This window comes from Plectropomus leopardus, chromosome 4 (assembly GCF_026936395.1).
Source record: "Plectropomus leopardus strain MGB_pleo_1.0 chromosome 4, ASM2693639v1, whole genome shotgun sequence".
Lineage (NCBI taxonomy): Eukaryota > Metazoa > Chordata > Actinopteri > Perciformes > Serranidae > Plectropomus > Plectropomus leopardus.
Window position 1 is genome coordinate 2,784,921 of NC_142179.1, and position 24,729 is coordinate 2,809,649.

A 24,729-nucleotide genomic window follows, 5' to 3' on the forward strand; every position below is an offset into this window, starting at 1 on the left:
CACACTGACGCCTGTTAGGAAATAAATGCTACATTAAAGGGTATCCGTGGAAGATTTCTGTCACTATTTCATTCTAATTTCATGATTTTATCATATTCATTACAAAACTTTTCTATAACTCTCAGTAAATTTGACTAATTCAATTACTTTTCCAGGCCTGGAAAACTTGATAGTGAAATTCCATGACTTTTCCAGGTTTCCCATGATACGCAAGATTACTGAATTCTACAGAGCAGATTCCTTCAGTCAAAATGCCTTTAAATATAAACAGACAGATAGATAGATAGATAGATAGATAGATAGATACATGGATAGATAGATAGATAGATAGATAGATAGATAGATAGATAGATATTAGGCGAGATCATGATACACAATATAACGCGATATGTTGAAATTTCTTCTTAAATAATGTACACTTCTAAAATCAAAAACTAATTCATAAACTACTGTTACAATAAAAAAGTACTGTTATGAAAACATGTAAATGAAGTAGAATTATAATTAGGGCTTAACCTGAATATTCGGCTATTTGAATATTCATTTTCCAACATTCGTCATTCCAATACCTTAAATTACACAAAAGGGTATCCATGGAAAATTTCTATTATATTTATATCAAAATTTCTTAACTTTTCCAAAACTTTCAGTAAATTTGACTAATTGAAGGACTTTTCTAGACCTGAAAAACTTGATTGTGAAATTCCATGACTTTGCCAGGTTTTCCATGAGGATCCTGGAAAATCATGTGTACAATAAAAACATACGCAAGATTATTGAATCCTGTAGTCAAACTGCCTTTAAATATAGATAGACAGATAGATAGATAGATAGATAGATAGATAGATGGATAGATAGATGGATACAGTGTACGCTTATAAAATCCTAAACTACTTAGAAATTACTTTTACAGTAAAGTTATTAAAGTACTGTTATAATAAGTAAAACAGAGTTATTATTTGGGCTGGATCGAAATATTCGGCTATCTGAATATTAGTTAATTGGGTAGGTGTTCGGTTTTTAATTTAAGGGTTCGGATATTCAATTTTTTTGTTTTTGTTCTGATTTTTTTTCTTTTTGGCAGAGGACAAATGTAATTTCAATGTTCAATGTTTGTGTAAATAAATAATTAAGGTTAAGGCCACTTTACCTTAAAAATCCCATACCGCTGCAACCATACCTCTCATTTTGGTCATTTTTATTGCAGCAAAATGTATCTAATGGACTTTTTTTTTTTTTTAATTGCATTATTCTAATTGGCTATCAAATGTTATATTTGGATTTGCAATATTAAATTATTATCATTTATATAGGCCTAGCCTAATAAAAAAATTAAAAAATCAATACTCGATAGGTCAGTGTATATGATATTGCTACACAAACATTTCCCGATATTATGCTCTATCTACATTTGCTTATTTATTTGTGAAATTAAATCCTCATTAGTTGCTACCAGAGTAATAACTATTCTCCCTGCGGTCATCACATAATCCCATAAACACCCGAAATCACCCCTTACACATCCAAAACCTATCAGATCTGATGTATTATAATCCAAGTGCAATATCCAAAGTCATAAATAAAAATAAAATAAAATACACAATAACAATAATAATAACAGTAATAATAATTAAATAAAAAATAAATACAAAAATAAGGAAACACTGCAACAATGATAATGGCATACTGAGAATAAATCTAAATGTAAACTAAATAAATAAAACCAAAACAAAGCAGTGAATCTCAGAATAATATCAGAGGCTCAGCAGGCCTCTGAGCGTCAGCCTGAATATCCAGAATGATACAGAAAATGAGAAATTAACACTCAATATCGCTCTGATATCTCTGATACAGATCTGTCTGTTGTTACCTCGCGATAACAAACAAAACGCAAACTGAGAGCGACATGACGAGCCGAAAACAACAGGAAGCGAACACCGTCAGCGTCAACAACCAGCCGACAGTCCCAAAAAACCACACAAGCAGCGACAAAGCGCGTGAAAGCCAGAAACCAGCTCTTACCTGCACAGGTGAGTCCAGGTGAGTTACAGGTGAATCTAGGTGAGTCCAGGTGAGTCCAGGTGGGTTACAGGTAGGTTACAGGTGGGTTACAGGTAGGTCCCGGTGGGTCCCAGTGGGTCCAGGTGGGTCCAGGTGCTCTGCGGGATTTTCTTCGGCTTATTTCATCCACTATGTCAAACAGACTTTCACACGGACTATTTCTACATGTCGCACTTTGAATAAATCGCTCAGTTTTCGCGTTTTGTTTCCGCTTTTCTTTTCTTTGACTCGCCGCCGTCGACTTGCATTTTGAATCTCGACCCCGCCATCCGCCATGTTGATGACGTCACGCGATGACGCCCTTTTGCCCCCCGGATGAAAAAAAAAAATCAAACGTAAGATAGATTTTTAAATAAATGTGTTTGATTTAGTGCTGTATTTTAGTCAGGATAATATTGAAAATAAAATATATGTCATTTATATTATGTTTTTGGAAAATTCCAAAAAAAAATGGTCAGAAACAGAAAGCGACTTTTCTGCATTTTATTAACGATTTTTTAAAAAAAGGCATAATCTTATCTGATGTTGCCAAAAAACATCTATTATCTCCATTATCTTTTGTTTGTTTGTTTGTTTGCATTTTAATAATAATAACAAAGAAAAAATACAAAGTGATAAAATAAATCAAATATTTAAAAAAAATGCATAAACAAAATTTAAATTGAAGAAAAAACAAGAATGGTTAGGTTTGTTTTTGTTTTCTTATTTGTTTCTGAGGGATGTTTTTTATTTATTTATTTATTTAATAAGCTTTATTAATTAATTTTGTTAAATTTCCGGGCCTCTGTGAGACTGAATAAAACTTAATTTATTATTATTCATTCATGAAAAACCATGGGCTGGCCAGGTGTGGAACATGCATTTTGTTGATGCCAGAAATATTCAGCAGACCACGATATTTTACTGTTTACACTGTAAAAGAAAAAAAAACACGAAATGATCCTAATATTACTATTAAAAGAATTAGTGAGGATTTGGGACACTCGCTCCTCTTCTACAAGTTTCATCAAAAAAAGTTTCATCCTAAAAAGTTTGATGCAAAAAAAAAAGTTTTCTCAGCTGATTCACTCATAAAGTTTCTGGTTTATTTCCAGTAACGATCAGTTTTTCTGTGATTAAAGTTAAACTCTGAATGAACTCTGACGGGATCGAGCTGCTTGTTTTCACTCCGTTAAATGTGAGTCTGAGTCAACAAAGCTGCAGAGAAATGATGTGGAGGCTCTTTGCATCACGTTCTTCATCATGTTTGACGTCCCGCTCTTTAATTTAAACACATTTACTCCAGCTGATGTTTTTTTTAAATCACTATTTGCACTATAATGATGGATTACATCACAGAGACATTTGTTCGAGACTTCTTAAACCTCATTTTTCACCCAAAAACATCTTTTTACATACAGAATAAGTTGATTGAAAATACATGTTCTGCTTTTTCTGATATAATGTTGTTTGTGTTAATGTCTGCCTGCAGTGTTGACTTTGAATTGAAAAGGAGGGAAATATCATTATTTTAGAGATCTGTAGTGAGTTTATTGCCATCAATTCAATCATTAATGTTGATTTTATGAGAAAAAGGAACACGGGGACTGTTAATGTTAAACTGGGCAGGAGGGAGATTCAGCTGTAAAGGAATCGCTCCTCTGTTTAGGAAATCATTTTTTTCCTTATTAGATAAGAAAATTGTTGCCAGTCTCATGTTTGTATGCTAAAAAGTCTCATCACCAAAATGTACTTTAAAGGAACAGCGTGTCAGATTTAAGGGGATTTAGCGGCTTCTAGTGGTGAGGATTGTAGACTGCAACCAGGTTTTTACTGAGAGCCGAATCACCGTAGAAGTCTCCTTGTCTCAGAAACAATCAGACCAGCTGATTAAAACCAGGAGAAAAACACTGTTAACACCATCTGATGTGATTTAAATCTGTGTTATCTCATTAGTGCACATCAGAGAGGGTCTGCGAACGACGGAGGCCGACGCGAATAGACGAAAAGATAAAAACACGAAAATGTAAAAATACAAAACTTGTGAAAATGTTAAAGGCCCTGTCACGTGCCAGTGTTTGGTTTGTCCATTCTGTTTTTAAATTAATGATTGTCATTTATTCAGGAAAAAACAAACATTTATTTATATTAGGATTTTTTTTAACATCTTGTTATAACAAAAAACATCCTGTAAAAACATGAAAAATATCTTGTTATGATGAGAAACCTTTCATGTTACTACCTGTTACTGATTTATTTTTTATTTATTTATTTTCCTGGCCTGGCAGATCCACACTTTTGTAAGTTCGGATTGAACAGTGACCCCTAACCCTTACAGTGTATTATTGTGTTTGCAAAGTTAAGGCATTAAAATCATCCGTTTTACACTTAATAACACGCTTGCAGCTATTAAAATAATCTATTATTGCCCTCACGAGGACATAATTCTTTTCAAAAGTACCAACTGTCCTCCTCCAAAATACCCCTGACAAATTAAAAATGCACACCAAAAAGAAGTTTAAAATAAACCAATGAGACTTTTTTGGCCTCAGAGAAACTTCAATGTGACTAAACCTCTGTGAGCGCACAGAAACCACACAACAACACACAACAACACACAACAACACACACAGTGTAGCAGCTGTTTGACTCCTGAGACTCACATGTGTTTAGATGATAAACAAGTTCAGAGACGTCACACTTTTATTTATCTCTCCATCCACCCGTTTAATCTCTGCACGGCACTGTGTCCATCCATCCATTAACCATCTGCCAACGTGCACCAGGTCGTCCAACCACCTCCATTAGATCACCCGACCTGCGCCGCGCATGCATCCATCCACGGTCTGCAGGTTAACACGTCAGCACACAATCACAAAACACAGCTGTGAATTATTAATGTTCATCTGCACAGACTCTCTGCAGGCATGTCTGCTGTAAAGAAGGCACATACAGTATTAAAATCCATTTATTTATGGTGATTACAGGCCGGTGATACAAACAGAAACCAAACCAAACCATTTTCTAAAAGACAACAAAAATAAAGTGATTCACAGTGGGAATGTTTTCTGCTTTTAGTATACGTGAGGTGCCAGAGTGCATAAAACATCAAAAAAGAGCTTGTTTATTAAAAAAAGTGCCGGTGGGTAATCCAACACAACCCCGACAGAGGTCCTAGTTAAGCCCCTTATGTCCTAAAATAAAAGAAATGTCCTTAACCCCAAGAAAAGGCCTGAAGTCCAAAAACCCTCCTAAAATCATTGAAATGTCATTAAATCCTAAAATGTCCTAAAATCCTTGAAATGCCCTGATATCATAGACAAGCCCTAAATCTGAGAAACATCCTAAAATCCTAGAAACATCCTGATATCCCAGAAATGTCCAAACATTTTGGAACTGTCCTAAACTGTCCTGCAAATATCCTTAAATCCTCAAAACGTCCTAAAATCTTAGACAAGACCTAAATCCGAGACAGGTCCTAAAATCCTGGAAACATCCAGATATCCTAAAAATGTCCTAAAATCCTAGAAACGTCCTAAAATCTTAGGAACATTCTGAAATGTCCCAAAATTCTGTAACTGTCCTAAATATCCTGCAAATATCCCCAAATCCTCGAAACATCCTGATATCCTAAAAATGTCCTAAAATCAAAGAAGAATCCTAAAATCCTAGAAATGTTCTGAAATCTAAGAAATGTCCTAAAATCAGAGAAACATGCTAAAATCCTAGAAACATCTAAAATTTCGAGAAACCTCCTAAAATCCTAAAAACTTCCTAAAATCCTAGAGATGGCCCCGGCTTTGTGTCATTTTACAAAGATGACCCCCAAGCAAAGTAAATCAAGTTTCCCTGTTCTAAACTAATTTAATCAGAAATTAAAATAAAATCGAACAAAAGCTGACAAATTAGCCACCAGCGATCAAACTCCGGTGAACCACAGCAGCAGCGAGGGGGGCAGCAGACGAGGACGAGTGATTTTGGAGACAGGGACCCCCGAAACAAGTCGTCAGGAGCTATTTCAGGCCTACGGCTGTTTCACGAAGAGCCCTTAATTCGTTCAAACGGAGCGTTTGTAAAAACAATGGTGGAGGCCTGGAGCCGGAGCCGCGACAGTGACGGGCTGAAAGTGCTCGGAAATGTCGAACGGGCCACCTGAAGATCGGCCCGCGGAGCAAACTGCTAAAATTACTGCAACTGTGGTCGTGCATCTGACGGAGGAATTTACGTGAATTTGATTCATTGACGTGAATCCGGAGCTGCAGCAGCGGCCATCCGACTCCAATCAGAGGCAGATCTGATATTATGTTTTATATCAAATATTCAGACATTTACTCTTGTTTTTGTTCTTTTAAGGTACTTGTACTAAAATGTATTATTTCAGTTTTACCCATATTGTATTTTTCTCCTCTAAAGTCATCTTGCAGCTACTTTGCAGTTTTTGAAATGTGATGTAATGTTAAAAACGTGTTTTTCAGCCTTTTTTTGGCTTGTTATACTGTGACGTTTTTCAACATTAAAAATGTTGAAAAACGTCATAGTGTAGCGAGTGACAGTCATAGACGACGTCATCGTCTGCCTTTTTTTGACGCGCTATACTATGACTTTACATTAAAACACTTTTTTTGGCGTGCTTTACAATGTCTTTTTCCCACATTAAAAACGTATTTTCTGACATTTTTTCGGCTTGCTATACCATGACTTTTGTGTAATACTATGGTGTTTTTCGGAATTAAAAACGTTGTCTGCATCAGTCTTTTTTTTCCACATGCTATACTATGACTTTTTTTGACATTATGACCTCTCAGCTGTATAAAAAGCAGACTCCTGTATCTTCATGCAGCAAAGATAACTAGTATTGCTGCCTCAGTTGTAATCCATGCACCTGTCAAGCTGCAGTTAAAATTTGGCACAAACGTCCACTGTGAAAACATGGATGCTTCACAGCCAAATTAAAAGCTCACTTTTGGAAAAAGCACCCTTTTCTTATTCAAACATTGCAGGTTAGTAGAAAGGAAAGTGGTTTATTTGTGGTTCAGTGCACAGATTTTATGTGGGAAAATGGTTATTAGAGTGAGACAGGTTAATCTACATTTTGCCAACTGGTTAGTATATAATGTATAAGATATATAAAAGTATAAAGACAGCATTAGTTCAGAGGTAGGTAAAGATTAGCAACACTGAAGATGTAAACTTTTACACAGAAGTCAGAATATATTCAGATTTTTATAACAAAATAAAAATAGATGGATAAATTAAATTAGATAAAATGTTTGTTGCAATTTAAAATTCAAATTTAAGACTATTCAATGACTTTAAGGCCTTTTAATATTTTTAAAATTAAATCTAAGACATGTTAAGACTTTTTAAGGACCTGCAGACATGTTTTTAACAAAAAAAAAGGTCATAGAAGAGTGTTACTTTTTCTTATCGAATGTTTTTCTTTCTTTTCTTTTTTTTAGAAAATCAATGTATTTGTCTTATTCAGGCCACAAATCAACACATTTTGTAATAATTGTGTGTTAAAATACAGGCGGGATTATGGTTTATGTTCGACGTCCTCCTGCTATCACTCTGAAACTATGTTCTGATCTGACGAATGAAGCTTCTTATCTTGTCTGGAGGCAGATGTACTTATTTTGGACCATTTTCTCTTTTCTCAGCCAGAGCAGCTGCTCGAGGTTCAAACTCTGAGTCCGGCTGAAAAATCCCTCAAACTGGATCTCCGACACCAGACAGTCTTCAACCCTTTAAAACATGAGCAAACTGGCTTGATTTCTTCCAAAAACAAGGGAAGAAGTTGAAGTAAGCCCCCAAAAACAGCCAGAAATTAGTAAAAAATACAAGAAAATTAACAGAAAAAAATGCATTTCAAAACCTACTCATTTCTTGCAATTTGCAGAACATTTTTTGTGGTTTTTTTGTTGCTCATTGCCTTTTTACTCCACGTTTTCAAATAAATTGCACCAATTTTCTGAGGGTTTAAAGGGTTAAATGCCTTTTTGGGTTTTTTTTGCAGCGACCTGTTTGCAGTTTGAAATGAAAGGTTTTTTGTTTCGGGGAGGACAATTTTTAATAAATCTACCTTATACCTTTTTTCTGTGTAGGAACAAAACTCTTTATCTTTCCATAGGATGTAACAGATGTGAGCGCATTCCTGGCAGAAATCTTTTGTCTGAGCGGGTTAGTGGTGTTAAAAATGAAATTTCTGCCCTTTAAAAGGCAAGAAGCTGCTTAAAGGGAGTGAAACTGAGAAAAATGGCTTTAATTTTTACCGAGCAGCCGAATGATTTAACGGATAATGTTAGAAAGTGCAGTGATTTATTGACTGCTTTTATCCCCCGTCTGACCAAACACAAGCTCAAGTTAATGCTTTTTTTGCTCTCTGAAGCGGACTGAACATAGAAAGTTAGTGGGTCGGTGAGCGGGGGAGTCCGTGCTCTCCTCTCACAGCTCTCCGTTAGCAAACGCCTGCATGGACGCCGTCCTGTCAGGTCTGAAGCCGCCGTACTGTCCGTCCGGCTTCGGGTATTCCCCTCTGACCCTCCACACGCAGCAGCTGGGGATGGCAGGGAGGGTGTTCTCAGGCGGGACCCCAAGCCTCCAGCTGATGTACTGACCGTAGGCGCAGTGACGCAGGATGGCGGTCTCTCCTTGACCTGCAAGAGGGGACAGAGGGTCCCGGTACAGGAGGACGGCCTCCAGCAGGGAGCGACGCAACACGAGCTGCTCGAACAGCGGCGAAGAGGTGATGCAGGCGCCGTCGCTCTGCCGGCAGCACAGCTCCTCCAGAGGGAGGGCGGAGGGAGTGCAGCGGTCACACCTACACCAGGCCGGGCGACGGCGTCCCGGCTCGGATTTATGGTCGAGGGGAGGCTGAGCGTCGTGATTATCAGACTGGAGCAGACAGAGGACGGCTCTCAGGTGTCCGCTGTCCTCCTGTCAGGACAAAAAATATATCACTAAAGTCAATGAATTGATCAGATTTTGGTGGTCAAAGGTCAAGGCCACCATGACCCTGCATTAGTCTCACTCTCATGAACTGAATTTCTCAAGGACAACCGGAGGGTATGTCTTCAAATTTGGCACAAACGTTCGAGTGGATTCAAGAATGAACTGATTAGATTTCGGTGGTTGAAGGTTAAAGGTCACTGTGACCTCCCCCTTTGCATTCTAGTGAATTAACAGATTGGTTTGTACTGATTTTGGTGTTTAAAGGTCAATGTCACCATGACCTTGGATCCGTGCCATTTTCATGAATGTGATATCTTAAGAGCACGATGAGGAAATTTCTTCAAATTTGGCACAAACATCCACTTGAACTCAAGGATGAACAGATGAGCATTTGGTGGTCTAAGGTTAAGGTTAACCTTGTGTCCAGGTTAGGCTTGTGTCCATCTCATTTTGGATACGCAATATCTCAAGAACACCTTGAGGGAAATTCTTTAAATTTGGCACAAACATCCACTTTTCAGTAGCTTCCATGTGGACATTTGTGCCAAAATTTGAGAAAATCTCCTTAAGGAATCACTGAGATATTTACACAAATGACAGGCAAGTTCACAGTGACCTTGACCTTAGACCACCAAAAACTCATCAGTTTAACCTTTAGACATTTGTGCCACATTTAAAGAAGGCTAAATGTGAAGTCTGGAAAAGCTTCATGCTGAATCTCCAGAACTATAATAATGCTTTCTGAACTAATATCTTGGAGAAATACATAGATTTTAGGACTTAATTTCATCTAATTTCATTGGTATTAAAAGACCATTCATGCGTGTTGTTCCTCTGATCTTTGCTCTCTGCTGCAGGTTCACCTTGCGTGGCTGCACAGAAACCGGTTTGATGTCCTGTAAACTTTTCTTCTTCGATCTCTTCACCAGTCGGATGTTGTTTTCGTCGACGTAGGACACACACAGGATGCACTAAAACACACAGTCAGATCAGGACACTCAGTGATCATAAAGCAGCTGATTAATACAAACTAATAACTTTTCAAATAAAGTGCAGAAACTCTGATGATGGGCTCACAGCTGATATCACATTACATATTGTATCAAACCATTCATCACCTTCTGCTTGTCTTGGACCGACTCCACTTTCTTCTCCGAGTAGTTTTGTCCAACTTCTGCAGAGTAACATCTGGTTCCTATCAGCCAGTCGATCATCACGGTCGTCTGGAGGAAAAAGACACACAGACTCACACTTCAACACACTCACCCAGCTTTACACTCACCTTCAACATGCAACATGCAACCCCAAATCCAAAACGCTGGGACAGTGTGTAAAAGATGAATAAAAACAGAACATGCAAATCCTTTTTGAACCCACAGCCAATAGACATCCTAGAAATCCTGTCCTAAAATTCTACAAACGTCCTGAAATGTGAGAAATGTCATAAAATATAAGAATTGCGCTGAAATCCAAAAAAAACCCTTCAAATCCTAAAAATGTCCCAAAATCCTAGAAACTTCCTAAAATATGAGAAACATTCTGAAATCCTACAAATGTCTTAAAATCCTAAAAATGTCCTAAATCGAAAAATATCATAAAATCCAAGAAATGCCCTGAAATCATAAAAATGTCCCAAAATCCTAGAAACTTCTCAAAATCTGGAAAACATCTTAAAGTCCTAAAAATGTCCTAAAATCCTACAAATGTTCTGAAATCCGAAAAATGTCCTAAAATTCTAGAAATGTTCTAAAATCCGAAAATATCCTAAAATCCTAGAAATGTTGTCCTGAAATCCTCAAAACATCCTAAAATCTGAGAAACATCCTGAAATCCTAAAAAATGTCCTAAAATCCAACAAATGGCCTTAAAATCTAAAAAATACCCTAAAATCCTTAAAATCTCAAAAAAATGTCCCAAAAATTCGAGAAATGTCCTGAACATTTCCTGAATGACCTGAGAAGCGTCCTGCAGTCCTAAAAGTGTCCTAAAATCCTACAAATATTCTGAAATGGGAAAAATATCCAAACATTCTAGAAATGTCCCAAAATAAAAAAAAAATATCCTAAAATCCTACAAATGGCCTTAAATCCAAGAAATGCACTGAAATGATAAAAATGTCCCAAAATCCTTGAAACGTCCTAAAATCTGAGAAACATCCTGAAATCCAGGAAATGTCCTAAAATCCTACACATGTTCTGAAATCCAAAAAATGCTCTAATGCTCTAAGAAACATCCTAAAATCCTTAAAATCTCATAAAATCCTACAAATGTTTTTGAATCTGAAAAATGTCCCAAAATTCTAGAAATGTCCCAAAATTCTAGAAATGTCCCAAAATTCTAGAAATGTCCTAAAATTTTAGAAACATCTTAAATCTTAAGAAAAACATCGTAAAATCCTAGAAATGTCCTAAAATCTCAGAAACAAATTAAATCCTAAAAAACATCACAAATTCTAAAAATGTCCTGAAATCCTTAAAATGTTCTGAAATGTGAAAAATGTCCTAAAATTATAGAATTAGTTTGCGCTGCTGCGAGTGGCCCCTGACCTCCTGTCACTTTGCAAAAGTGGCCCCCGCAGCAAAGCAGGGTGTGTCTGCCCTGTGGACACCGTTATGACCCGGAGTCCACATTGTAATCTGATTTATTTGTTTAGTTATTTTTAACTTTTTCTAAGACATCGTCCTTCTTGTCTTTTCTGCTGCAGCTGAAACTGTTAATTTGGACACCAAACCCGCCGCGTCCCGCAGCGCCGACCTCACACACTGATCCCCTTCAGCTCTCTGCGCTGAAGCCGACTCATTCAGTCGCTCCAGATGCAGCCGCCGTCTAAAGTCCCACTCTCACACACTCCAACACTGGTCCCCACTGTGTTCTGAGGACAGGCGCGTGAATGGACACTTGTGTTGTCAGCGTGTGAACGCTGTGCGGCGTCTCACCAGAGCGTAGTACGACAGCGTGGAGCCGATGTAGATGATGAGCTGAATGAAGCTGAACTTCCCCGCCTGCAAAACACAGCAAACTGTCACCTGTTTGTGAGCAGTGGAGGGGGTTAATATTTTTTAGAGGAAAACTCAAGACTCACCTTTTTAGTTTGACTTTTAATTGAATTTTACAAATTTATTTATTTATTTATTGACTATTTATTTATACATTTTAGTCTGTTTTTACAAGATGCTATATTATTTTATTATTTTTAACATTTTTATATATTATTTCTTATGTTATCCTTTTATTTATTTTAAATTTATATTTTATCAACTATTAGTACTATTAGTAGTAATATTACTAATAGTATTTATTTATTTTTTATAATTTCTTTATTTATTATTATTATTATTATATTTATTTTACTTATGATTAATATTATATTTATTTATTTTTATTTTTTATCTATTGATTTTATAATGCCTCTGGCTTATTGTATGAAGCATCTTGTGTTACAGTTTTGCCTGTATGATTAGTGCTGTATAAATAAAGCTGATTTTTATTTTCTGCATCCTCGTCCAGAGTTACAGACACTCTGTTGTCATGGAAACACTGAGTTTATTTCATTAATGAGATCCTGCATGTTAGATATACAAACCACAACAAAAACTGATGCCTAATGTGCTTTTTAAAATCTCACAGAGACCTTTGCAAACTAAAACCTTTAAGTCTGAAGAGTTTAACCCTCTGTGCTAACATGTTGTCTCGAGGTAACATTCATTTTTTGCTGTTTACAATCACGCAAAATGTCCAAAATTACGTTGCAATACTTTTTTCGGGGCCTTCCTCGCATGGTTCGGCCCCATTTACTCTCTCCACAAAAAGGTCTGACAATATCTTTTTTTCTCATTTTAAAATCTTTAGAAAAAAAATAGATTCACATTAATAGATGAGAAAAGTTTAAAATTTCTAGTTTAATCATTTAAAAATCTGAGCAAATTGGCTTGATTTCTCCCAAAAACATGTTAAGAAAGCAATAAGCAACAGAAGACGAAATTAAAGAAAGTACAAGAAAATTTCCTGAAAATGAGTAAAATAAAAAAATAAAAATAAAAGCAACAACAAAGAAATAACCTTCAAAAAAGCGCTTAAAATTCTCATAATTCTTTAACATAATTTTTAATAATTATGATGATTATAACTAAAGTTTGAAAGCACGCTGTAGTTAAAGTATCAAAAGTTATTGAGCTTGTTTTGCAGTAAAATGCCTCATATAATAATTATGCTACAATATTAATCTTCTTCATTGGAAAACTATTTAACAGAAAATAACTAAGATGCAGATGTTACCTTGAAACATTGCACCGTCATGGAATCCCAGCAGGACAGTTTTTAGTTTCGTGTATTTAGGTTTATATTATTTATTTAGACATTATTTTTTACCACCCGGCATCGTAACGTGAACCATAGAGGGTTAAAAACAGAGAATCTCCCTCATTTAAATCTTGGTTGTATGATATCCTGTCGCTCTTAAAACTGTAAAAAAAAAATAAAGATTACACTAAAAAAAACAAACCCACCTGTCCGAACACCATGACATCGAATCTAATCCCGAAGGCTTTGTAGAGCGTTCGCTCCTCCACGCCGTTCACCGTGTTGTACTTTGCGTATCTGATCAGAAAACAAATAATAAAAACACAGTGAAGCATGAAGGGAGATTATTTACCCAAATCTGAAATCATTTTTCACAGGTTTAACCTTCCCAAACTCTGAAATTGGGTTAATTTCTTTCAAAAACATGGGAAGCAGGAAACAAGCAACTCAAGAAGGAATAACCTAGAAATTTGGAAGAAATTAAATAAGAAGTACAAGAAAATGAACCCTTTGAAACCTGGGCACTTCTTTCAAAAACGCAGGAAGACAGACAACGAGAGACGTGAAAAGAAAGAAATGCACATTAGACATTAGAAAGAAATTAGTCAAAAAGTGCAATAAATTACCCCAAAAATTAACAAGAAAAACAAAACAAAACAAGAAGGTAACATAAAAAAAATTAATACAAAAAAATAAAACATACAAAAAAATAATAAATAAACAACATTACCTGAAAAAAGAGGTTAAAAATGAGAGTATTTCTGTAAAAATAATTTGAAATGTGTTTTCCGAACTTTTTCCCCTGGCTTTAACAAAAAAAAAAAACAATTCTAAATCTACTCATTTCTTGCCAAAATGCTCATTGCCTTTTTTTCATGTTTTTGAGAGAAATCAAACCGATTTGCTCCAAGTTTAAAGGGTTAAGTACTTAAGTAAAAAATGTCTGAAAGCAGCGCAAGAAAAGTGATGTGGATCCAGGTTTCATGGGGTTAAAATAGTTCACAGGAATTTTTTTCCTGATTTTTGTGAGAATAATTTCCTAAATCTAGTAATTTCCTGTCGTTTGTGGGACATTTAATTTTATCAGAGTTCAATCATTTTAAAGGCGTCTGAAAGCTGCGCAAGAAAAGTGACTTTGCTCCAGGTTTCAAAGGGTTAAGTGAAACGGTCATGTGACGGTCAGTGTGTGTGTGTGTGTGTGTGAACAGTGTGTGTGTGTGTGTGTGTGTGTGTGTGTGTGTGTGTGTGTGTATGTGAGGAGCACCTGAAGTTGAGGCCCGGGTAGAGCGTCTTGTTGCTCTCCTTCTCGTCCAGCCGTCTGAAGGAGTATTTGGGGAGGCAGCGGTGCATCAGGCGGTCCAGGTTGCAGTCCCAGTTGATCAGGATGCCGATGACGCCCCCCTGTGGTGCACAGAGGAAGTTAGAAACCACAAAACCTCACCGACCATGAAGGAGAGACCACGCAGAGCTCGAAACTTTAAGTCAGAGTCCGCGATTTGACTAAAGTCTAAACTCACCGTGTGCAGATTTTTGCTTTTTCCACATTTCCACATATTTGACCGTCAGACTCTGCGAGCATATTTAAGAAAAGGCTCAAAACTTCCCTTAGATCGTAAACCTTATAGGACCGCTTTACCCACTGATTTCTTTTTTTATTTAAATTTTTTTATTTTGTTTTAAATTTGTTTTATTTCACCCTCTGAGTCTTATAATCTGTGTGCATTATTGCTGTTTTTTATGCCTTCATATGTCTCTTTTCACTCTCTGTGCAGCACTTTGAGCTGCATTCGATGTATGAAAGATGCTGTATAAATAACATTTTATTATCATTATTATTATTATTTTGATTATAATACTTATGTACTTATATTTTGGTAGTATTTTCAATGCAGGACTTCTAACTTGTAATAATTAACTTAATAAGAATACATTTTATTTGTCTCTCACCTTTCATACAAGAAATGCAGCCAAACATGCTTTAGAAAAAAAATTACATGCAACAAGTGCTTCATAGAAAAAGACATAATAAAACCTGCATGTAAAAATAAAAAACGATCAGAATAAAAAGCACAGAGCGCATCTTCACATTAATAAAACCCACTTGAAAATACCAGCAAAAGTAAGATAAAATAAGGATAAAAATCAAATGCACAGAATAAAATAAATAAAACGGCATTATTAATAAAAAAAAAATAAGGCTAAAAATAAAGTGTATATAAAATGCATAAAAATTAAGGAAAATACAACATTTTTTGCAGCAGCGCAAGCGTGAAGGAAAATGCAAAGCAGTTAATTTGGTGCTTGTTAAAGGCTAAAGAAAAGTGATGAGTTTTTAGTTTTTTTAAAAAAATATTTATTGAGCTGTCCTCTCTGGAATATTTTTACAGCATGAGCAGATTTTTTTTCACTTTTTAAAGAAAACAATAAAGAAAAAAGCTCAAAAAATGATTGGGAGCAAAATGATTTTTAATATTTACTGTTAAAGTGGCAACACAGACTTTTCACTTTCACCCACACAAACTGACCAAAGTTTGTGTGGCAACACTTCCTTTTTCTGGATGTTTCATTTCTACTTTTTTCTTGTCGAGGACGGCAGACGGCTCGCGGAGGGAAACCCACAACAGAAAGTTGGTGTTAATAAAACGGTTTTGGTCTCGCAGTGTTGCTGCATCCTGAGATTTCAGCAACGTTAGTCAACAAAACGTTATAATAAAAGTTTGCAAACATCCAGACAACAAAAAACAAAGAAAGACCAGAAATAATGCAAGAGATGAAAAAACAGCACGGATGAAGAGGATGCTGCTCAAAACGTCACCTCCGTGGTAATTTAATCAAATATTTATGGGAGCAAAATTTGGTGTTTTAGTCAGTAAAATATTATCATTACTTATCCACATTTCTTAACCCTTTGAAATATGGATCGACATCAGTTTCTTGTGCTGCGTTCTTTCACAATATATTTAATTCTTTGACACGTGAGCAAATGAAAAAAACATGGCAGTAAAAAGGCAATGACCAACCTGACAAGAAATTACTAAAAGGTGACAAAAAAATTACCAAAAATTAGTTTTAAAGAAGAGGAGAGGAATATTATAAAAAATATTTTAAAAATTAAGAAAAATGTACAGAAAAGTATATCTATTCTTCTATTAAATTTATATTTCAAATTATGTTTCACAAAAAATAAATAAATAAAATATAAAAAACCTGCTACCTAGTCTTTTGGCTTGTACTCCTATTTACTACCTTTACTAGTAAAGTAGTACTTTACTACCTTGATTTTGTTTTGATTTATTATCACCAAAACAGGTTTGAAGTAAAGTAAAATTAAAAATTAATTAATTCATAAATTCATATTTATTTATTGTATTTTTTTAAGGTTTTTTATTGTATTTTATTATTATTTTTTGCTTATTTTCAGGGGTTTTTTCCTATTGTTCATTTTTAGGCCATGTCTTGTTAAGCTGCTTGTCTTCTTCTCATGTTTTTTTTCTTTTTTTTTTAAAATCAAACTCATTCGCTCAGATGTCAAAGCGATAAGACACATTCAAACATGTGACCTCACCTCCACGGCCATGTCAGAGAACTTCTCTCCGGCCTCTCGAACGACGTCTCCCAGTCTGAAAATGGGACACAGCGCGTCTTTTCCTCTCTGGCAGCTCCGCAGGTAGCCGTCGTTCATCTCTGGGAGGATGTTCCTTCTGGAAAACACAACAGACTCAAACTTTTCTGCCACTGCAGAGATAAAGAGCTGCCAAACTTTAGAGAAATATTTTTGGGTAGCATAATTTTAAATATAATATATAATAATAAAATAATAATAAATGTATTATTATTATTATCATTATTATTATTATTATTATTATTGTTGTTGTTGTTGTTGTTGTTGTTGTTATTATTATTATTATTATTTTCTGCACATTAAGAATAAAATAATAAAATAAAATTTTGTGAATAAAATATTTCAGGAGCAGCCAAATATATGTCTAATATATGTTTCTGTCTGGTCATTTCCACATTAAAACTGTTCATAAGTTTAACTCCACAGATTGAAAAAAAAAAAAATTTTTTCGTTTTTGCGGATCAGTTTTAATGTGGAAGTAAAGAAATGTCCAGACATAAACCAGTTTAAAATAATGTATAAAAACATGATTTTCATGAGGCGCAGGGATGAAGAGGAGGTTTGACAGCCATCAGCTGTGTATTTATTTTTTTAATATTTATTTTTTACTAATTTCTCTTCTGTTTTTTCTGTAAATAATAATGAAAAATGGCAGACATTTGATTTGGAGAGTGTGTGTTAATGTTTATATTTAATTAATTACAGTATAGTTTTAATTGTAAGAGAAAGCTGGTTAATTAAAATTCAGTGATTCATGGAAAAGAGGTCGGATTAAATACATTTCTTTTCTCTCCTTTTTAAATATGTGAACTCTGTTTGAGTGGCTCTTTTGCTTGGAGCTTTTCATTGTCTGTAAATATTATTTTTTGTCTGTGTGCTTCTGTATAATATTTTCTCTATTTCCTTCTTTTTTCTTTTTTTTTTACATATTAGAAATAAATTAAAATCAAATGAAAAATATATTCTGGCTCATTTTCACTATGAGAAATTAGCGAATCAATATTTAAAATCACAAAGAGAAGAGAAAATGATAGATAAGACAAAGATGTAAACATCTCGACAGAATTTTCATGTTTTTTTTTTATCCCAGAAAAAAAGGCAGTGCAGTTATAAAGACTTTTCTATTGCACCACTGTTGCAAAGAAAATGTGCAATTTTCTGCAAACAGCATGTCGGAGCGTCAGAAACTGTCTCCGTTTGCAGCTGCATCACTGCAAGAAAATGACTTCACACAACAATTAAATATGTTTTTTACATTTCCACTCGTGCAAAACTTTTTTGCTGCAAAAGCGCAGCTGAGGCTGCACTGTATGAAACGAGTAAACCGTTTTTTAGACACCATCATTAGAAGCAGCCTCACCGGATGTAGTTGAACGCAGGAAACCTGATGTTGTTTTTGATGAGGACGGTGAAGTTCTCAGCCGCTGCCAGCAGAGCGGGCCTGCACCCAAAAAATATTTACAATATTTTACACACCAGCGTTTATACAGAGCATTTTCAGAACAGAAAAACAGACTAAAGTTACCTGAATATAAAAAAATCCTAATACAAAATTTCCTTTTAATTATTCCTTTGTCATTATAAATATATACGTATTAACACTTTTGCATGTAAAGCACTTTGAGCTGCATTTTTTTTGCAAATTTTGCCCTGCCAAAGACCCCAAAATGCAAATATCAATATCAATATTTTCTTTATTGTATTAATAAAAATCTTTTCTCTGTTATAAACATTTTTGTCATTTTATTCAACAGTAGCATTAACAGTAAACATGTTTGTTGTTTAGTTTTTCTCTTTTTTTATTCATCCAATTATTATTTTTAAAATAAAAATTAAAAGACTGGCATCAAAGGACACAGATTCTGATCTGCAGTGATTAATAATATCTAAAAATACATATATTTAAAATAATCACTAACAAATAATGTTTTTAGTTGTTTTTCTCTTTTTCAAGATTCCCCATTTTTCCCCTAAAAGTTTCCACTTTTAAAAAAAGTGCTTTAAGTTACATTTTTGACTCGTTGGTGCCTAAAACTTTTGTTCAGTGTTTTACGGAAAGTTAGATTCCTGAGTTTTACCTCGGAGGGCTCGTCCTGGTTTCCACGGGACACCACGCAGACACCTCACAGGTTTTCCTCAGGATGTCAAACTTCAAACATGAACCCGTCTTTATTCCTGCAGCAGGAAGACAAACGTTTATGCTCCGCTGATTCAGTCTCAGCCGACGAGGAGCGAACAGCGTCGGACACAAAACCGTCTGAGAGCTAAAACTGCAGCACATCAACGACACATTGCTCAGGAAACAGATGCCAGCTGGTAAAAAGTCACTGAGGAGCGAGTCGCTGCCGCAGCAAAGTGTTGACAGAGATAAAACACAGTTTTACAAATACTTTTCCAGGACTTTTCCAGGACTTTGAGGCAAATTTTAGAGCCAATACACTCTCTATAACAACCAGTGATACTCCTTTATCAGTTCTTTTTCAACACAAAATTAAATCTTTTTTTAATATACATCATTTAAAAAAAAATAGGAATTAAGAACAGGATTGTTAACGGAACATTTAATTATAATTTAGGGGCTGTTCATTATTTATTAGAGGAAAGGGGGCGGTGCAAAAATGGGGAGACATGTCAAGTAATTTTTTAGGCATTGTAGACGGACTTATGCTTTTATATATTATTCTAGCTTTAGGCAAGGGACATAAAACTTTAAACGGCTGTATTTGTGTTTATTTTAATGTCAATCTCTAAAGAAAACAGTTATGGAAGGCATGTTATCTTCTCAAAAATTTGAGTGATTTTTTGTTTTTTCTTTAAATATTTCTGGCAATTCAAAAAATATATTATTTATTATTAATGTTAATTATTATGTTTTATTATTAGTTTATTACTTTTATTGTTAACTTATTTATTTTTTAAATAAATTATTATTATTTCCTTTATTTATTATGGCCTTTTTCCTTTCCTTCTGGCAATTTCTCAAAAGAAAAACAATTGGCCATTTTTTCCCTTTTAAATTCTTTTGTTGATGTTGGCATTTTGATTTCTTATAAATATTTGGCTACTTGTAAGGGGGAAAATTTGTGTTGTTTTTTTGTCTTTAAAAACTTTGGTTATTTTTAAAGAAAACATGGCTTACAGCTGCAGGTTTGGAAGGCATGTTTTATTTAAAAATCACCAAAAACGACACAATTTATCACAGCTAGAAAACAGAAATTATTTAATTTTAAACTTTCCAACAATCCTTGAAAATATCGTGTCATTTTACAGGTTTGTGAAACAAAATTCCAAGACTTTCCAAAACTTTCAGGGTACATTTCATTTTCTAAAACTTTTCCAAGCTCAGAATTCACTGTTTACAAAGTTTTGTTATTTGAACGTCAAATATCTTGAATATCAGTCAAAAGGATTTGCAAATCATTGTCAATCTATTGTTTAATTCTGCAGAGTGTCCAAACTTTTTGGGAATTTGAGTTGTAATTGAAGCCATCTTCATCATCTGAAAACATGATACGATAAATTTTAACTCAATTTCACTCCTGACACCTAAAAACAGGCAATAATTGTCCTGAATCCTGCAAAACCAGTTCAAGAACCAGAGCTAATCCGGTGAAAAAGGGTTTTGACTCGTGTTTTTTTTTTTGTTTTTTGAGTGCATGTAAATGTGACTGAAGGAGGAGCGATCGTACCGTGACTCTGCTGATCCCAGCCGCCTCTCTCACAGTCTTTATCAGAGCGACACAATCTGCCTCTCAGGGGAACCTGGAATATAAACACCGCTGCAAAATAAGAAAGGTTTGCTAACTTTCCATCTGGATCATCATAACGTTAAAAAAAAACCACTTTTTATGCCATTAAAATGAATATTAAACTCAGCAAAATGGCTTGATTTCTTTTCAAAACATGGGAAAAAAGCAATGACTACCAAAAGAAGATATGTCCAAAAAAATTAGCAAGAAACTGGAAAAATGTACCGGAAAATTACCTGAAAATCAGTATAAATAAATAAACATATAAAAAAATAAATAAATAAATAAAAACTAAAACAAATAATAAAAAAGGTATAATAAATCATAATAATTTTCTAACCTAATTTAAAATGTTATCATAAAAAGTAGCTAAAAATATTGTTTTTCTTTAGCTTTTTCCTTTTTTTCCTTAGACATTTTCCAAGCTTTTTTAAAAAAAAATAATTTTCTAAATCTACACATTTCATGCAATTTTTGTAACATTTCTTACCAAGCTGCTCTTTGTATTTTTCCCCATGTTTTTACAAGAAATCGCACCTATTTGCTCATGTTTCAAGGGTTTAAATACTAAAGTTAAAAGTGTCTGAATGCAGCACAAGAAAGGTGCCATCGCTCCAGGTTTCAAAGGGTTAATAACAATGAAAGAGCACCTCTGGACACCTCCCCTGCTTCTGATTCTTCGTCACGATGACGTTGGTCACCACGAAAAACGAGTTTTTGCTCTAAAACGAAAAAAAAAACCATCTTTAAATTCTTGTTTTGCCAAAGACCTGATAGCCAGGGGCCCCTGAGGAGCCTCCTACCTGTGAGGGCCCGCTGTAGTCCACCACGTCCCAGACCACATCCCCGACCCCGGGCAGGTGGGTCTGAGCGACGCCCTTCACCTTAGTGGTGACGGAGCTCACCACCAGGTCGAACTCCTGGTACTTCCTGTTCCACAGCAACATGATGCTGCAAAATAAAATCAAACACATTCAAAGAAACAACAAAAAATGAATTTTATATTGTAATGTATTAGAATTATAATAATAATAATAATAAAAATAGAAATGTAGGTTCCAGTGTTCTTTTTAATTATTTGTTTTTCACAGCAGCTTGACTTGATATTAGAAACAAAAATTTGGTTGTTTTTTTTTTCTATGAAATCACACCGTGCAAAGCCCCTCGTCTGATAAATAAAGGACAGTCCCTAAGGAAAAACACTCCTCTACCACTGATCTTTGAACACGAGGAATGTTGCAAGGCTCATTGCAATACAAAATACAAAAAAATAAATTGTTATTTAGTGTCAGTAAAACTGGTAATGTGAATATTGGTACAAAAGCTGATACTGTAAAGAAAAAAATGAAATTATTTAAAATACAATAGCCTAATTAACCATTTAACACCTGGACTGTCATCAGTTTTCTTGTGCTTCATTCAGGCATTTAAACTTCTGGAAACTGAACAAATTTGGATGGGTTTCTTATGAATACACGGGAAAAAAACATGCAAATTGCAGGAAAAGAAACTCAAATGTCCAGAAAATTATACTGGTAAGTATTATAATTATATATTTAAATTTATATTACAGAAAAAAATATATATATATACTTTTTTCCAATTTCAAGCACATTTTTTGGGGGGTGGGGGATTTTTTTTATTTTATTTATTTATTTATTTTATTTTCTGACAATTTTCTTGTATCTTATTTTTACTTTTTCTTGCTATTTTTTGGGCCATATGTTATTAAGTAGTTCACTATCTTCTCCATGTTTTGACATCAAACCAATTTGTTCAGCTTTCAACGGGTTAAAAGCAGCTGAGACAGACAGGAAGTTCCTGCAAATAAAATACATTTTTATTAATTTTGTGTTAAACATGCACAAGAAGCGGGTCCGTGTCCTTAAAGCACAAATAAACGGGCTTATTAATTACTGTTATTATCAGTTAGTGCATCTGCGGCTCTGCAGGAAAACGGCGGCCGGTAGTGAACCGGTTGTACCGGAGCTCGTGGCCGGTTAGGAGCTGCCGCAGAGTGCAGCCGCTCCCTGTGCACGCGGGACGGTGCGGGGGCGCAAATATTTCACGTCCACTCACCAGATGAAGAGCAGGATGGCCCCGTTCAGACCCCACTTCAGAGAGCCGAGCCGGACGCTCTGGATCCGGACCAGCTTGTTGGTTTCATACTGACAGAAGAGTCCGCAGCACGGCATCTTTACACCGCTGTGTGTGTGCGTGTGTGTGTGCGTGTTTTTGGGACTTTTGTCTGATTTTTTGAGTGTGTGTGTGTGTGTGTGTGTGTGTGTGTGTGTGTGGAGGAGGAATCTCTGACTCATTTCTTGACTCCTCTTCCTGTGTGGAGGGTCACATGTCCCGCGAGTCCTGCAGCTGCTCTCACTTCCAACATCATCACTGCAGCTGCTCTCTCTCTCTCTCACACACACACACACACACACACACACAGTTTTAATTAGTATTTAAACCCTTAAAAAAACATGGGAAGGCAGCAGGCAAACTATTAAGAAATTACGCAAAAATGTGCAAGAATTGAGTCAAAACTTACAAAAAATTTACCAGAAAAAAAAATTAAAAATTTGTTTTAAAAAAAGTTTCAAGAAAATTAACTGAAAATAAGGTAATTTTAAAAAGTAGGTAATAAATCAAACAAGCAAATAACCTTAAAGTAATCTTATATTAGATTTTAAGAATCATAAACATAGATTTCTGGACATTAACCCCTATTTTTTTTTAATAATATCTAATAATATTTTCAGGTCTTTTTTTGAGGGTCACCTTTTACTAATTTTTTGAATTTCTTGCAAAGTTACTTATTGCCCCCAAGATATTTAAATGCTTGTGAAAGGCGTCTGAACGCAGCACAGCAGAACTGATGTTGATCCAGGTGTTAAAGCTTTAACAAGAAATGGAATAACGTCTATTAAAGGAAATTAACTGAAAATAAGTTTTTTTTAAGTTAGTTAAGTTAAAAAAAAACAAAGAAAAAGAAAATCCTGTCAAATATATGAACTAATTCCAGGAGACTCGCAGAGAAAATGAGGTTTTTGTAGCAAACAGGGACCACAAATACAGCATGAGACATGCAGCAGGTGGCAGTGTTTTTCATCACAGATAAACTGACACATAAAAAGTGAAGGATAGAAAGAAAGATAAACTAAAGTTGGAAGTACATTTCCAAGATATGAACACATGAGAATAAACCAGACACGAATCTGGTATTACATTTGTACGTTTTTTTAATTCCTTCGACATAAAGACGGCGTTGTTCCCGGCAGGAACAGTGGATTTCTGTGAGGAAAACTGACGGTCAGAAAACAATGAGGTCCACTCAGCGTCTGCAGCGCTCATGTGTGCAGAGCCACAATGTCGCTGACAACATTTTATCTGCTCCAGCTGCTGCACTTCTGCTGAATTTGGACTTTACTCGATTATTTCCATTTTATGTCTCTTAATATTTCCCCCAAAACATCTCAGAGGGAAATATCACTCTGTGCTTATTTGTCCGATTAAGTTCACCTGCTACACGTTCCTCTGCAAGTATCTTACAGTCCTGAGCCCCAATGAACCCGAATATGTTCAGTACCCCAAAGTTTTATGTTATAAATGCAAACTATTAGTCCCCAACATTAGGAAACTGCCAAATGTTAACTTGCATCTGTTGAGCAAGTTACGGGCCATTCTGATGGATATTTTTACCTTCTCTGAATTTAACTCTACGTATACAGGTGGTAGGCCACTCCTAAAATCTGACAATCCTCCTAAAATAAAATAAAAACATCTTAAAATCCAAGACACGTCTTAAAAAAGTGAGAAATGTTCTGAAAATTAAAAAAAAACCTATTTTTTTTATTCTGACAAATGTCAAAAAAGGTCCTAAAATCTAATATCAGAGAAATGGCCTGAAATGAAGCGTCCTTAAACCCTAGAAATGTCATTAATTTAGAAAATCTTCCTAAAACTCAGAGAAATCCTTAAAAGATTAGAAAATAAAAAGGTCCACAAATCCTAGAAATGTCCTAAAATCAGAGAAACGTCCTAAATTCCTAAAAATGTCCTGATATCCTACAA

General features: G+C 35.1%; 1 protein-coding gene across 1 annotated transcript; it reads right to left on the bottom strand.

Moving 5' to 3' along the window:
• Positions 1-4,992: 4,992 nt before the first annotated feature.
• Positions 4,993-24,619, bottom strand: p2rx7 (purinergic receptor P2X, ligand-gated ion channel, 7). The gene is made up of 13 exons (XM_088076305.1): positions 22,741-24,619; positions 21,465-21,612; positions 21,312-21,383; positions 20,602-20,674; positions 18,991-19,087; positions 18,273-18,353; positions 16,856-16,991; positions 14,555-14,691; positions 13,497-13,587; positions 11,928-11,993; positions 10,110-10,214; positions 9,855-9,962; positions 4,993-8,976 (listed from the first exon to the last, which is right to left on the bottom strand). Exons 1-13 carry the CDS (start codon positions 22,977-22,979, stop codon positions 8,485-8,487), a joined length of 1,845 nt encoding a protein of 614 aa, XP_087932431.1. The 5' UTR covers positions 22,980-24,619; the 3' UTR covers positions 4,993-8,484.
• Positions 24,620-24,729: the final 110 nt, after the last annotated feature.

Excerpts from the sequence above, each read along its gene's own strand:
- p2rx7 (XM_088076305.1), bottom strand. The coding sequence starts at position 22,979 with ATGAGTCAGAGATTCCTCCTCCACACACACACACACACACACACACAC. Across the intron at positions 18,354-18,990 it reads ACCAGGACGAGCCCTCCGAG|GCCCGCTCTGCTGGCAGCGG; the intron begins GTAAAACTCAGG and ends TTTTGGGTGCAG. Across the intron at positions 11,994-13,496 it reads ATGTCATGGTGTTCGGACAG|GCGGGGAAGTTCAGCTTCAT; the intron begins GTGGGTTTGTTT and ends TGTGTTTTGCAG.